General features: G+C 38.1%; 1 protein-coding gene across 1 annotated transcript in view; it reads left to right on the forward strand.

Annotated features, from left to right (window-relative positions):
• The first annotated feature begins 6,729 nt into the window (after nucleotides 1-6,729).
• Nucleotides 6,730-14,058, forward strand: part of LOC126194951 (structure-specific endonuclease subunit slx1) — a 33,994-nt gene continuing 26,665 nt past the window's right edge. Inside the window, exon 1 of the mRNA XM_049933337.1 lies at nucleotides 6,730-6,937. Within this exon, the coding sequence (XP_049789294.1) occupies nucleotides 6,759-6,937 (179 nt within the window). The 5' untranslated portion in view covers nucleotides 6,730-6,758. The remainder of the gene's footprint in view (nucleotides 6,938-14,058) is intronic.

Genomic DNA, 14,058 nt, shown 5'->3' on the forward strand with positions numbered 1-14,058 from the left:
CTTGTCGCGTCGTCTCGGCCAGAAGATGACCGGTACGAAACTCATCGAAACGTTGCGACAAGACGACGCCACCTCTCGGCTGATAACCCGAGAAGAATTCATCAGTGGAATACGCCGAGAAACACTGCAATCGCAGTGATCGTTACTGTTTACAATACATATGAATGATTCTTTAAGGCTGTTCGCAGGTGATGCGATTGTCTATAGGAAAGTATCGGTTTCCAGAATGACATGCAGGGGATTGATGAATGGTGTAGTCTCTGGCAGTTGACCCTGAGCGTGATTAAATATAACATATTGCGCATACATAGGGAAAAAAATTCCACTACTTTACAACTACTCTACTGATCACAAACTTCTGGAAACAGTAACTGCAATAAAATACCTAGGGGTAACTATCCAGAGCGACCTTAAGTGAAATTACCACATAAAACAAACAGTGGGAAAAGCAGATGCCAGATTGAAATTCATAGGAGGAGTCTTAACGAAATGTAACTCATCCACGAAGGTTACATATAAGGTGCTTGTACGACCAATTCTTAAGTACTTTTCATCAATCTGGGATCACTGATAAAAGAGGTCGAGAAGATCCAACGAAGAGCGGGACCTTTTTTCACGGGATCGTTCAGTCGGCGCGAGAGCGTTATAGACATGCTCAACAAAATCCAATGGCAGACGTTACAGAGAGGTGTTGCAGTTCACGGAGAGGTTCACTATTGAAACTTTGAGGGAACATTTTCCGGGAACAGCCGGACAGCATATTACTTCCTCCCACATACATCTCGCGAAGTCACCACGACTAGAAAATTCTATAAATTAGAGCTAACACGGAGGTTCACTGGCAAATCATTCTTCTAACAAGCCATTGGCGAGTGGAACAGGTGGGGGGAAGGGGGGGGGGGTCAGTTAATGGTACCTCCGCCACACACAGTTGGGAGGCTTGCAGAGAATGATGTAGACGTAGATATTATCGACATGTTTACACAGTTTGCTATGTGACGGTTACCTTAAAGAGAAACGTACTCCATTTTATAGTTATAATGTTAATGAAACGACCAGCCAAAACAACATGCTTAGCATTTCTCGATTTGGAGGCTTTATAAAAGTCAATGGATTTGAAAATAGAGACAAAGATTTCTTTTGCAGTATATATGGTTATCTGGCTGGCAAGCGGTTGCCGTTAACGACAGCTGTAAATAACGGTTTAAAGAAAACAAAACGTTTGCCTTTTTAATATTCTAGTGTAATAACTGTCATAAACAATGCACATTTGAAACTATTCGTTAATGAACAACAGCTTTAATGTATTTTCCTCTTTTATTTCACTGCTGCGTTACAGCATTACAGATTTTATCTTTTACTAAAACATTTCTGTATCTTTCATATCCTGCGTCATAAATGACAGAATATTTTACCACACTGTTTATTAATTTTTCTTGATATGAGCTTGAAAAACTTATTTTCACCAATGAATTCAGTTTATTTGACCAGTAAAAGCAGTCTGCGGCTGCTCACTCTGAAGATCACTGAACGATACACAGCTGACATACCAAAAGAAGAGGTGGAATTAATGAGGCTTCGTGCCTGAAATTTAATGGAGCATTAAAGAAACTGACTACCTGGAGACTTATAAAGCTTGGACGATGATAAAGCCACCATCTAATGTAATTCCAATGAAGAACAGATGGGTATTAAAATGAAGGCAGTTCCTCAAAAGCAAATTGTTATAGTTTATTTACTTGCGAAGGGCTTTAGTCAAGCAGAAGGTGTGACCACAACAAGATTTGTATCCTGTCTCAAATTTTGAAACAACTCGTCTACAGACAACAGCCACTGTTGAGAAAAGTCGGCATATTGATCAATTTTATGTGAAGGATGTATATCTACATAGAAAATTAAGAGGAAATGTATATATGTTCCAGTCAGAGGGTTTCATTAAGAAGGGCCCAGAAATTTTGGTGTGCCAGTTAAACAAGTCAATATATGGACTAAAATTTAAATAACTCTCTAGAAAAACTGGGATTTATCCAAAATGATACACTCTGCCAGAAAAAAATAGCACACCAGGAAGGACGATGTCGATTTTGAGCTGACGGTGGCCTGTGCCACTTATGGGATAAAGATGTACTGAGAATGGTCCCAACGTCATCCGCCAACAGATAGCGTAGTGGCATAGCTACCAGAGCCCCATCTGTCTGTACCCTTTAATACGAAATGCTCACAGCCAAAAGGCCAGTGTGGTGCAGATGAGTGAAGCAAGCAAGCAACCATGCCATGGAGAGCCACTCGTACTTCCTGCAGCCATCTGAGTGAATCTGAAAGGGGTCGAATTGTGGCGACATGAGTAGTGGGGTGATCCTTTCAGTGAATTGCCACTCAAGTCGGGTGCGCTGTATCAGTTGTGCAACAATGCTAGTGTCAGTGGTCACATGTACACTTTCAAACCCGTAGGTGAGATTCTGGATGTCTACATAGCACAGACGCCTGAGAGGATCATCATATTGTAAGGGGAACAGTGGCAGATCATACAGCTACCACAGCGCAGATAAGAGATTGTGAACACAGATGTGTCAACACGAACTGTTGCGAGCCAGTTGTCAGCAGTGGGGCCACGAACACTCACATCTCTAGCCCATCTTTCACTCACACCACAGCATTGGCTTGCACAGCTATACTGATGCCATCAAGAGATCTCTTGGAAGTTGGACTAGCGCACCTCTGAATGTAAGTGATGGTCATTTGCGAGTACAGTGTAGACTTGCTGAGTGCTGTCTTGTACGGCTCATTCGTCCAAGACACACTTACCCCATCCCAGGCCTTATGATCTATGATGCGATAAGTTACAACTCTCCTGCACCTTTGGGGTTTCTGCAGGGGATGCTAACGAGCACTCATTGCGTGCAGAATGCTATTAGGCCTATTCTTTTGCTGTTCTTGTAAGTGGAAGGAGTTGTGTTGTTCCAACAGGATAATGCTCACTCACACACTGCCTGTGAAACTCAATGTTGTGCAAGACATGTAGCAACTTCCCTGGCCAGCACGCTATTCAGACTTGTCTCTAGTCGAACACATGTGAGATATGATTGGACGAGAAATGACACACAACTCGTCAACCAACAGCTCTCAAAGAACTATGTGAACAAGTCAAGGAGCCATGGTGTTACGTATCCCCCAGGACGGTATTTGCCATCCGTATGATAGACTAGATACCTGAGTCTGTACCTGTATTACTGCCTGTGAAGGTTACAACATATACTAATGTGAGTGTTTCAGTATGTAAATGTAATCATTTCATATACTCCATACACACTGTTGCAACAATAAATCTTAATGAACTGGAAACCTCTAAAAGGGTGTACTATTTTTCTCTAGCAGTGCAGATACATGTGTATCCAATTTAAGTTCAAAGGAAGGTAAAGTTTTTTTGAATGAAGATGACATGCTTGTATTTGCACAGAATGATGAGGCAAAAGATGAAAACCCTCCTAGGAAGTCCTTTGAAATCTAGGATATGGGCTTGGTGACACACCAGCTAGGGATGATGTTAGGAAAAATTCCTCTAACAGCTGGTAAAACTTCTTTATTGAAACACAACTGGTTTTCCGGTCTAAAGCTGCATTATCTGGTGCAACCTGCAAGTAAAAACCAAAGTACCATGTCACCAGATTTTGTGGATTTTAAAATTAATAAAGTAGTGGCTCAAATATACCCACAATGTTAAATGATGATAGGCATACCCATCGCTCCTAGTCAAAATTTACTATTCTGTGAATATTGTCAATACTATAGCAAGCAAAAGGAATGAATACACGCTCAATTCATTTAGGAAAAATTGCTCATAGATGAAACTTGCCATGTTTTAAAATTTGTCTGCATCTAAAAAGGAAAAGAAAAATATTTTATAGTGAGAGGACGCTAAAAGTTTTTAAAGGGGCCAGATTGGCAATAAAAATTGTCGCTGCTAACACCTGTTATGAGTGAAATTTAAAAACAATGGATATAGAACAATTAGTCCTCCTCAAAAAGAGTGTATTAATCAACCACTCGACAGATATGGACTTCAAAATACTAAAGGAACCAAGACCCAGATGTAAATGAAAGCAAATTTGCTTGATGAGTTGAGGATGAAGTTAAAAATCTTCTATATTGTGATCTTATTGGTGCAGTCCTTTACTTTTCACAGAGGAGGCGACCAGATATAGCTTTTTCTGTGGCAAAGTTGTCAAAATATTCGGAATTTTACATGAACTAATGGAATGCAGCAAAAAGGGTATTAAGGTGTCTAAAGGAAATAGCACATAACAAACTCCAATATTATCCCACTGGTCAAATACTTGAAACATTCTACAATGGTGATTGTAATAATTGATCACATAACTGCAAGAGTATTGCCATATATATATATATATATATATATATATATATATATATATATATATATATATATATATATATATATATATATATATAATAAAATTGGTAGGATCTCCAGTGTGCTGGAAGAGTATGAAACAAACTGCAATTGCTTTGAGCACAATGCAGTGGCAGTCTGCGCAAGAGAGGTGATACAAGGAAGGTGGTATGAGAGAGGTAGCATGTATGAGAAACCTATGGAAGAGCCTTGACCTGAAAGAAATGATTGAAGGGTCAACACCTGTGTGGTGTGACAATCAAGCAGTAATTATACATTCCAGATATGATACAGATAAGTCAAGAACAAAATACATTGCCATAAAACACCATTTTATAAGGGTGAAAGTAAAGGATGGAACAACTGACGTTTGATACATTTTGATGTATAGAAATCAAGCAGACTTTTTAACTAAGCCACTGAATCAAAATATACACAAATATAATTGTAAAAAATGTTAAATAAAGAGATTGATATGAAATGGTATATGTGACGAGAGTTTACTTTTAGATATTTTTTCGAGGGGGAGGGGGAAGTACGGTGAGTTAAAGCTAAGCTAGTGCATGAGGGCTTCTTTATTTGTTCCATTTTTGTGATTGCATTATCTTTGAGGTTGCAGTTGTTTAAAATGACAATAATGAAGAACCTTTTGTTCTGTTAAAAAGTGTAGTTAGTCTCTCTGCTTTAATGTTGTCTGCTACTATTGTTTCAATAAATATTAAAGTGTATAATACGAGAGTACAACTGTTTTTTCCTACCCAACAAAATGTACCATTGGAAATCATAAACATACTTAACTGGTCAGTGTCAGCCAAGACAGTTTCAACTGAATTCACCAATTACTTTCTTACACCATAAGGGAAGTAGAATGGCAGTACAGACGCTTCAGATTTGAGCTGAGTGTTAGTGTAAACATTACATTTGTACTAAAACTAATTAAGGAATATTGCTTGAAAAAATCGAAGAGTGACTAAAAGGCGATCTGATGGTGATACAGATTGTCCCATTTTTGATTGTACAATAACAGTTTGATGTTCGAAATTTAAGTATATGACATTCTCAGTAAGTCTTTTATATGGGTAATGTCCACTGATTTTATTTCATTCAATAGTGCTTCTTGATAACACATATATGTACACATCGGTATTCATTTATTCAATGGGACTTTTTTCCTTAAATTAATTTTTGTCGCCATTTTCCTTCAGTAAAAATAATACAGTGACAGTGACGCCTGCTCTGGTTTTTAAGCACAACATTTTAATTTTTCCACTTGTCTATCTCATAATGCGGTGCTAGTGGAAACACTTCTGCAAGTACTTGCAGCATGTTCCTGGAACTAACTTGCCCAACTCACTTGCAAAAATAAACTTACGCACGTTTTTGCTCTAAAGTGTCTACATCAGCGGGTACTTGCAGAAGTTACAGTGTAGTTGACACATGCACAGTGGTAGCCTATTTCTTTGTATTTGTGTGTATTTACTTTGATCATTTTCTTCTAGATACAGGCCGCAATCTCGATTAATTTCAGTAAAGACATCGTTAGATGGAGCTTATTTTATTCAGCACGATAAAAAATTAATTATGTAACTTAATTTGTTTTGAGATGATAATACTTTATGAGTATCCCACATAGCCAGTACAGCACATACTACACTAACTTATTTTGTTTAGTAAGTAACATTTGACAGAAAAACAGCATAAACTGAACCTTAGGATTCAACAACAAGCAAAAGCACATAATTTTAATAAAGTTATTCTTGAAATAAAACAGCATATTATTAACATGGTAGTTGTCACTATAGATGGCCTAGTATTATGAATGAAGTTATGGGAACTCGTATATCATATTAATCCAATAAATAATATAATTGCCAAGTTATGTAACGAAAAAGATAAAACAGAAACAAAAGTAAACAACTGTAACCATGCTAACTGCGGCAAAGTTACTTTTGTATAGCCAGCTATGTGTCCGCTGGCGAAGTGGATTAGTAATATCGCCACAGACTAAACTCTCTATTTAAAGAACCAAAATTTCGCATTTATATCTTTCCAGTAGTCATTATTCAAGAAGCGAAAAGTGTGTCGAAGTCTTTCCCAAGAACATTTATGATAGACGCATGAGCAATTGTTGTACACTCTCTCCGTCCGATTTTTAGGGAACACACAGTGCAAACTTCTTGATTTATCTGAGTTTTGCCGTGCCACGCTGAATAAAACACGATTTTTTGGAATGATGTCGTTCTTCGAAGATATTCAGGTCGACCACTGATACTATAATCGAAGGCATTCAGATAAATAACGTCTTTGCACTTGTTTACAGTGTTTCACTAAGGTATTGCCGCGAAATATGAGTTGTGATGATGTCGTAGAACAGTTTTATGGAGTTTACCTGTTATACTGCATGAACCCGAAATATAAAGGAAGGACATATATTGGCTACACAGTGGATCCTAACAGAAGAATAAAACAGCATAATAAAGGAAAACAAGCAGGTGGTGCTTGGAGAACAAATAATCATGGACCATGGTAAGCCACCATTTCGTGGTTTGATATCCAGTTTGTATGTATCTGAAGAAAGTGATTGACATCAGTAAATCCCGTGTAGTTTATGCGTTCCATAAGTTATTTTAAACTATGTCTGTGCATGTATTTATAAACAAGGACAAGTGTGAATATAACACTAAAGTAATTGACACTGGTTTCTCGAATCACAAGGGTATCAAATTGAGTTTAAATGTCACATTTTACAAGGACCCTGTTATCAATAACAATTACAGAGAAAGGAGATTTATAAAAGATGACAGCATAAGAATTTTTAATTACATTCTGGAAAATAACAACTGGTGTAGTGAATCAAGTGGTGATGTCAACACAAAGTTTCACTCATTCCTTGAAAGCTACAAACACTGCTTCGATGTTGCCTTTCCTATAAAAAGAGTCAAAACTAAACATAAAACCAAAACATGGGTTACACAGGGGATTAGAAAGTCATCAGACACTCTCAGAAAGTTAAATAAATCAGCCAGGAAGAATGTAGCACTGAAAGCACATGTGAAATGTTATAGAAGCCTGTACAAGAAAGTAATAATTGCAGCTAAGAAGCTTGATAATGATTCATATGTTGAGAAAGGTAACAACAAAATGAAGTCAACTTGGAAGGTAATAAAAGAAAATATAGGTAGACACAAAAGAAAAGATAGCAGCTTTGTCATTAAAAGTGGGGGTAAAACTGTTAAGGACCCACTTCAGATTGCCAACATATTTAACAAACATATCACAAATATAGCCTAAATTTAATTAAAACTAAATGCAATTCCAATAGCAAGGTAAAAATCCCCATGAATGACATAACAATATTCCTTTATCCAGTAACTGAATCAGAGGTACTAAATGCTATAAATAAGTTAAAAAATAAAATGCCATGTGGGTGTGAAGGGATTCCTGACAAAGTCATTAAGCAAAGTGCAAGAAACATAGCCTCACACCTCACTGAAATTATAAACGAATCTTATATGACAGGGGTGTTTCCATCAAAACTTAAAATGTCAACTATAAAGCCACTTTACAAGTACGGTGGTAAATATGATGATAGTAACTTTAGGCCTTTATCAGTGTTGTCAGGTTTCTCAAAAATAATAGAAAGGATAATGTATCATAGACTATACAAATTTCTTATTAAGAATAGAATATTGGTTAATGCGCAAAAAGGTTTCCGTAATAATAAATCAACTGAAACAGCTATCTTCAATTTTTTGCAACTTGTTCGAAATTCCATAAATAGAAAGGAATTAAATTGTGGATTGTTTTTAGACTTATCAAAGGCCTTTGATGTCTCCGACCATAAGTTACTGCTTAGGAAGTTATATGCCTATGGGATACGTGGAGTTGCTCACAAATGGTTTGAATCATATCTGTCGGTCAGGTATCAGAAGGTGGAGATAAGCCATGCAGATAGGACATATTCATCAAGATTCGAGAGAGAGTTTTGAACGGAGTACCCCAGGGATCTGTATTAGGGCCATTACTGTTTTTTAATATTTATCAATGACCTACCAAGCCAACTATCTGAAGCAGAGGCAGTACTGTTTGCTGACAATACAAGTTTGTTTGTTGAAGCAAATAGTGAAGCTGACTTACAGGAAAAAGTCACATTAGCAACAGACGAAGCAGACAGCTGGTTTAATGAAAACTGACTCATTGTGAATGCCAAAAAAACAACGTGGATCAACTTCAGCCATATTACAAATAAAATAAAAACTAACCTTACAGTAGAAATGGGTAAGTGTAAGATTGAACAACCATCATACACTAAATTCTTGGGAGTATGAATTGATGAACACTTAAGATGGGGAGAGCACACAATATTATTGAACAAAAAATTAAGTCAAACATGTTATATATTTAGAATGCTTAAAAGCTCATGTAATATTAAAACAGTGTTGTGTGTTTATTTCTCATTCATGCACAGTTTATTAAGATATGGTGTACAGTTTTAGGGGAACAACAGTCTAACAAAGCATTCATTTAGACTACAAAAGAAGGCAGTCAGAATAATAAAAGGTATAGGATATAGAGACTCCTGTAGGCATGCTTTCAAAGAATTAAAAATCATGACACTACCATCCTGATACATTTATGAAAGCATATGTTTCTTAAAAGAACACGAGGAATTTTTTACATTAAACAGAGAATTTCACAACTACAAAACAAGGAATAGGAATGATTTCCACAGAGAAATTCATAAAACAGCTATGTATCACGAAAGTGTACTATACCAACCCAAAATCCTCCACAGTGCTCTCCCCAAAGAACTAAAAATAATACCAAAACTGCACATATTTAAAAGAGATTAAAAAACATGTTATTGAGCAATAGTTTTTACAGTATTGAAGAGTTTATGAATCATTGACAATAAAAGTGCAGTTAATATTTCCATGACATAATAAATATGTCCCCCCATGAACCATGGACCTTGCCGTTGGTGGGGAGGCTTGCGTGCCTCAGCGATACAGATGGCCGTACCGTAGGTGCAACCACAACGGAGGGGTATCTGTTGAGAGGCCAGAGAAACATGTGGTTCCTGAAGAGGGGCAGCAGCCTTTTCAGTAGTTGCAGGGGCAACAGTCTGGATGATTGACTGATCTGGCCTTGTAACATTAACCAAAACGGCCTTGCTGTGCTGGTACTGCGAACGGCTGAAAGCAAGGGGAAACTACAGCCGTAATTTTTCCCGAGGACATGCAGCTCTACTGTATGATTAAATGATGATGGCGTCCTCTTGGGTAAAATATTCCGGAGGTAAAATAGTCCCCCATTCGGATCTCCGGGCGGGGACTACTCAAGAGGACGTCGTTATCAGGAGAAAGAAAACTGGCGTTCTACGGATCGGAGCGTGGAATGTCAGATCACTTAATCGGGCAGGTAGGTTAGAAAATTTGAAAAGGGAAATGGATAGGTTAAAGTTAGATATAGTGGGAATTAGTGAAGTTCGGTGGCAGGAGGAACAAGACTTTTGGTCAGGTGATTACAGGGTTATAAATACAAAATCAAATAGGGGTAATGCAGGAGTAGGTTTAATAATGAATAAAAAAATAGGAGTGCGGGTTAGCTACTACAAACAGCATAGTGAACGCATTATTGTGGCCAAGATAGACACAAAGCCCATGCCTACTACAGTAGTACAAGTTTATATGCCAACTAGCTCTGCAGATGATGAAGAAATAGATGAAATGTATGACGAGATAAAAGAAATTATTCAGGTAGTGAAGGGAGACGAAAATTTGATAGTCATGGGTGACTGGAATTCGTCAGTAGGAAAAGGGAGAGAAGGAAACATAGTAGGTGAATATGGATTGGGGGGAAGGAATGAAAGAGGAAGCCGCCTTGTAGAATTTTGCACAGAGCATAACTTAATCATAGCTAACACTTGGTTCAAGAATCATGAAAGGAGGCTGTATACATGGAAGAAGCCAGGAGATACTGACAGGTTTCAGATAGATTATATAATGGTAAGACAGAGATTTAGGAACCAGGTTTTAAATTGTAAGACATTTCCTGGGGCAGATGTGGATTCTGACCACAATCTATTGGTTATGAACTGCAGATTGAAACTGAAGAAACTGCAAAAAGGTGGGAATTTAAGGAGATGGGACCTGGATAAACTGAAAGAACCAGAGGTTGTAGAGAGTTTCAGGGAGAGCATAAGGGGACAATTGACAGGAATGGGGGAAAGAAATACAGTAGAAGAAAAATGGGTAGCTCTGAGGGATGAAGTGGTGAAGGCAGCAGACGATCAAGTAGGTAAAAAGACGAGGGCTAATAGAAATCCTTGGGTAACAGAAGAAATATTGAATTTAATTGATGAAAGGAGAAAATATAAAAATGCAGTAAATGAAGCAGGCAAAAAGGAATACAAACGTCTCAAAAATGAAATCGACAGGAAGTGCAAAATGGCTAAGCAGGGATGGCTAGAGGACAAATGTAAGGATGTAGAGGCTTGTCTCACTAGGGGTAAGATAGATACTGCCTACAGGAAAAATAAAGAGACCTTTGGAGAGAAGAGAACGACTTGTATGAATATCAAGAGCTCAGATGGAAACCCAGTTCTAAGCAAAGAAGGGAAGGCAGAAAGGTGGATGGAGTATATAGAGGGTTTATACAAGGGAGATGTACTCGAGGACAATATTATGGAAATGGAAGAGGATGTAGATGAAGACGAAATGGGAGATAAGATACTGCGTGAAGAGTTTGACAGAGCACTGAAAGACCTGAGTCGAAACAAGGCCCCGGGAGTAGACAACATTCCACTAGAACTACTGATGGCCTCGGGAGAGCCAGTCATGACAAAACTCTACCATCTAGTGAGCACGATGTATGAGACAGGTGAAATACCCTCAGACTTCAAGAAGAATATAATAGTTCCAATCCCAAAGAAAGCAGGTGTTGACAGATGTGAAAATTACCGAACTATCAGTTTAATAAGTCACAGCTGCAAACTGCTAACGCGAATTCTTTACAGACGAATGGAAAAACTGGTAGAAGCCGACCTCGGGGAAGATCAGTTTGGATTCCGTAGAAATGTTGGAACACGTGAGGCAATACTGACCTTACGACTTATCTTGGAAGAAAGATTAAGAAAAGGCAAACCTACGTTTCTAGCATTTGTAGACTTAGAGAAAGCTTTTGACAATGTTGAATGGAATACTCTCTTTCAAATTCTGAAGGTGGCAGGGGTAAAATACAGGGAGCGAAAGGCTATTTACAATTTGTACAGAAACCAGATGGCAGTTATAAGAGTCGAGGGGCATGAAAGGGAAGCGGTGGTTGGGAAAGGAGTGAGACAGGGTTGTAGCCTCTCCCCGATGTTATTCAATCTGTATATTGAGCAAGCAGTAAAGGAAACAAAAGAAAAGTTCGGAGTAGGTATTAAAATTCATGGAGAAGAAGTAAAAACTTTGAGGTTCGCCGATGACATTGTAATTCTGTCAGAGACAGCAAAGGACTTGGAAGAGCAGTTGAACGGAATGGACAATGTCTTGAAAGGAGGATATAAGATGAACATCAACAAAAGCAAAACGAGGATAATGGAATGTAGTCAAATTAAGTCGGGTGATGCTGAGGGAATTAGATTAGGAAATGAGACACTTAAAGTAGTAAAGGAGTTTTGCTATTTAGGGAGTAAAATAACCGATGATGGTCGAAGTAGAGAGGATATAAAATGTAGACTGGCAATGGCAAGGAAAGCGTTTCTCAAGAAGAGAAATTTGTTAACATCGAGTATAGATTTAGGTGTCAGGAAGTCGTTTCTGAAAGTATTTGTATGGAGTGTAGCCATGTATGGAAGTGAGACATGGACGATAACTAGTTTGGACAAGAAGAGAATAGAAGCTTTCGAAATGTGGTGCTACAGAAGAATGCTGAAGATAAGGTGGGTAGATCACGTAACTAATGAGGAGGTATTGAATAGGATTGGGGAGAAGAGAAGTTTGTGGCACAACTTGACTAAAAGAAGGGATCGGTTGGTAGGACATGTTTTGAGGCATCAAGGGATCACAACTTGAGCATTGGAGGGCAGCGTGGAGGGTAAAAATCGTAGAGGGAGACCAAGAGATGAATACACTAAGCAGATTCAGAAGGATGTAGGTTGCAGTAGGTACTGGGAGATGAAGAAGCTTGCACAGGATAGAGTAGCATGGAGATCTACATCAAACCAGTCTCAGGACTGAAGACCACAACAACAACAAATAAATATGTATAGTTGCTCACATTTAAATACTTGCTGTTTCTATGAAAGTGTGAAACAGTGTTAATGTAAGAATGGAAATAATCTTTCATGTGAGAATCACTAGCTTTCTTTCTTTCTAAGTCCTATGTCATTTTGTTGATGTACTACAAGGATGCTAATAAATTGAATTGAATTGAATTGCAGTAAGGTTGGTTGGTTGTTTTGGGGAAGGAGACCAGACAGCGAGGTCATCAGATTAGGGAAGGACGGGGAAGGAAGTCGGCCGTGTCCTTTGAAAAGAACCATCTCGGCATTTGCCTGGAGCGATTTAGGGAAATCACGGAAAACCTAAATCAGGATGGCCGGACGCGGGATTGAACCGTCATCCTCCCAAATATGAGTCCAGTGTCTAACCACTGCGCCATCTCACTTGGTGAATTGCAGTAAGGCAGTATAGGTGACCCATACAATGAAGGCTTTCATGAACGAATGCCTTAGTTGCTAATGAGCCTTCCGGTTTGTATGGCCATGGTTCATGAAACATTTCCTTTCCGTTGTTTTTTGTAACCATTTCAACTATACTTGTTATGTGCTTTGGGGATAGTTAATGGACCCTTCATTGTATTGTTCAGTTGTGGTTGGTCATATGCCCACTTACCTGCTGTGAAGTGTCAGGTGGTGTGTATTTCAAGTGAGTACTTGTGATGAGTGCTTTGTTTAGTGCTGTAAGTTTTCGTGAGTCAATAGTCGAGGATGAAATAATGCCTACAACGTTATTATAGAAGCAGTGGCCTCACTGAGTTAGAGCTCTGCCATAAGTACTAAATGTTCCCATTAACTGAAAAACAGCAGAGGTGTTTTAGATTTAACACAAGACATTGGCACAGAGTTTGACAATTCCCATTAAATCATATAGGCCAACTGAATGAAACTTTCTTCCATGGCTAGTATTCCAACTGGGTACCTCGACCTTGCATTGAGGAAAGTGTGCAGTGGCTCGTTTGACCGGATATTTTTTTTTCCCCCTCTAACCCCACAATGCCAAGAATCTAACAGAAAATAAAATTAATTTCAAACACAATGTTTAATCATATTTGCTGGGCAATTCCTACTTTATAGAAAGAGTAGCTTAAGATTAATGTTAAGACAGTTATGTAAGTTACCATATTTTTCATTTACAAAGTGTGTTATAATTTTACACATAGTCAGAAGTTGTTTTTATGGACCATGGAATATACCAATAACGAACCAACTGCAGTCTGGTTTGTGCACAAGTTTTAGATAACATCTGTCCTTGTATTTTCGGCGTAATGAGTTGTAAAATATGCTGAAATATAGTAATAATCTTAATGACTTAATAGCCAGTAAAAACTGTAAATTTGTGGATTACATTGAATAGTTCTGCTTGAAACTCCAGTTGTAT

The sequence above is a fragment of the Schistocerca nitens genome, chromosome 7, assembly GCF_023898315.1.
Source record: "Schistocerca nitens isolate TAMUIC-IGC-003100 chromosome 7, iqSchNite1.1, whole genome shotgun sequence".
Classification (NCBI taxonomy): Eukaryota; Metazoa; Arthropoda; class Insecta; order Orthoptera; family Acrididae; genus Schistocerca; species Schistocerca nitens.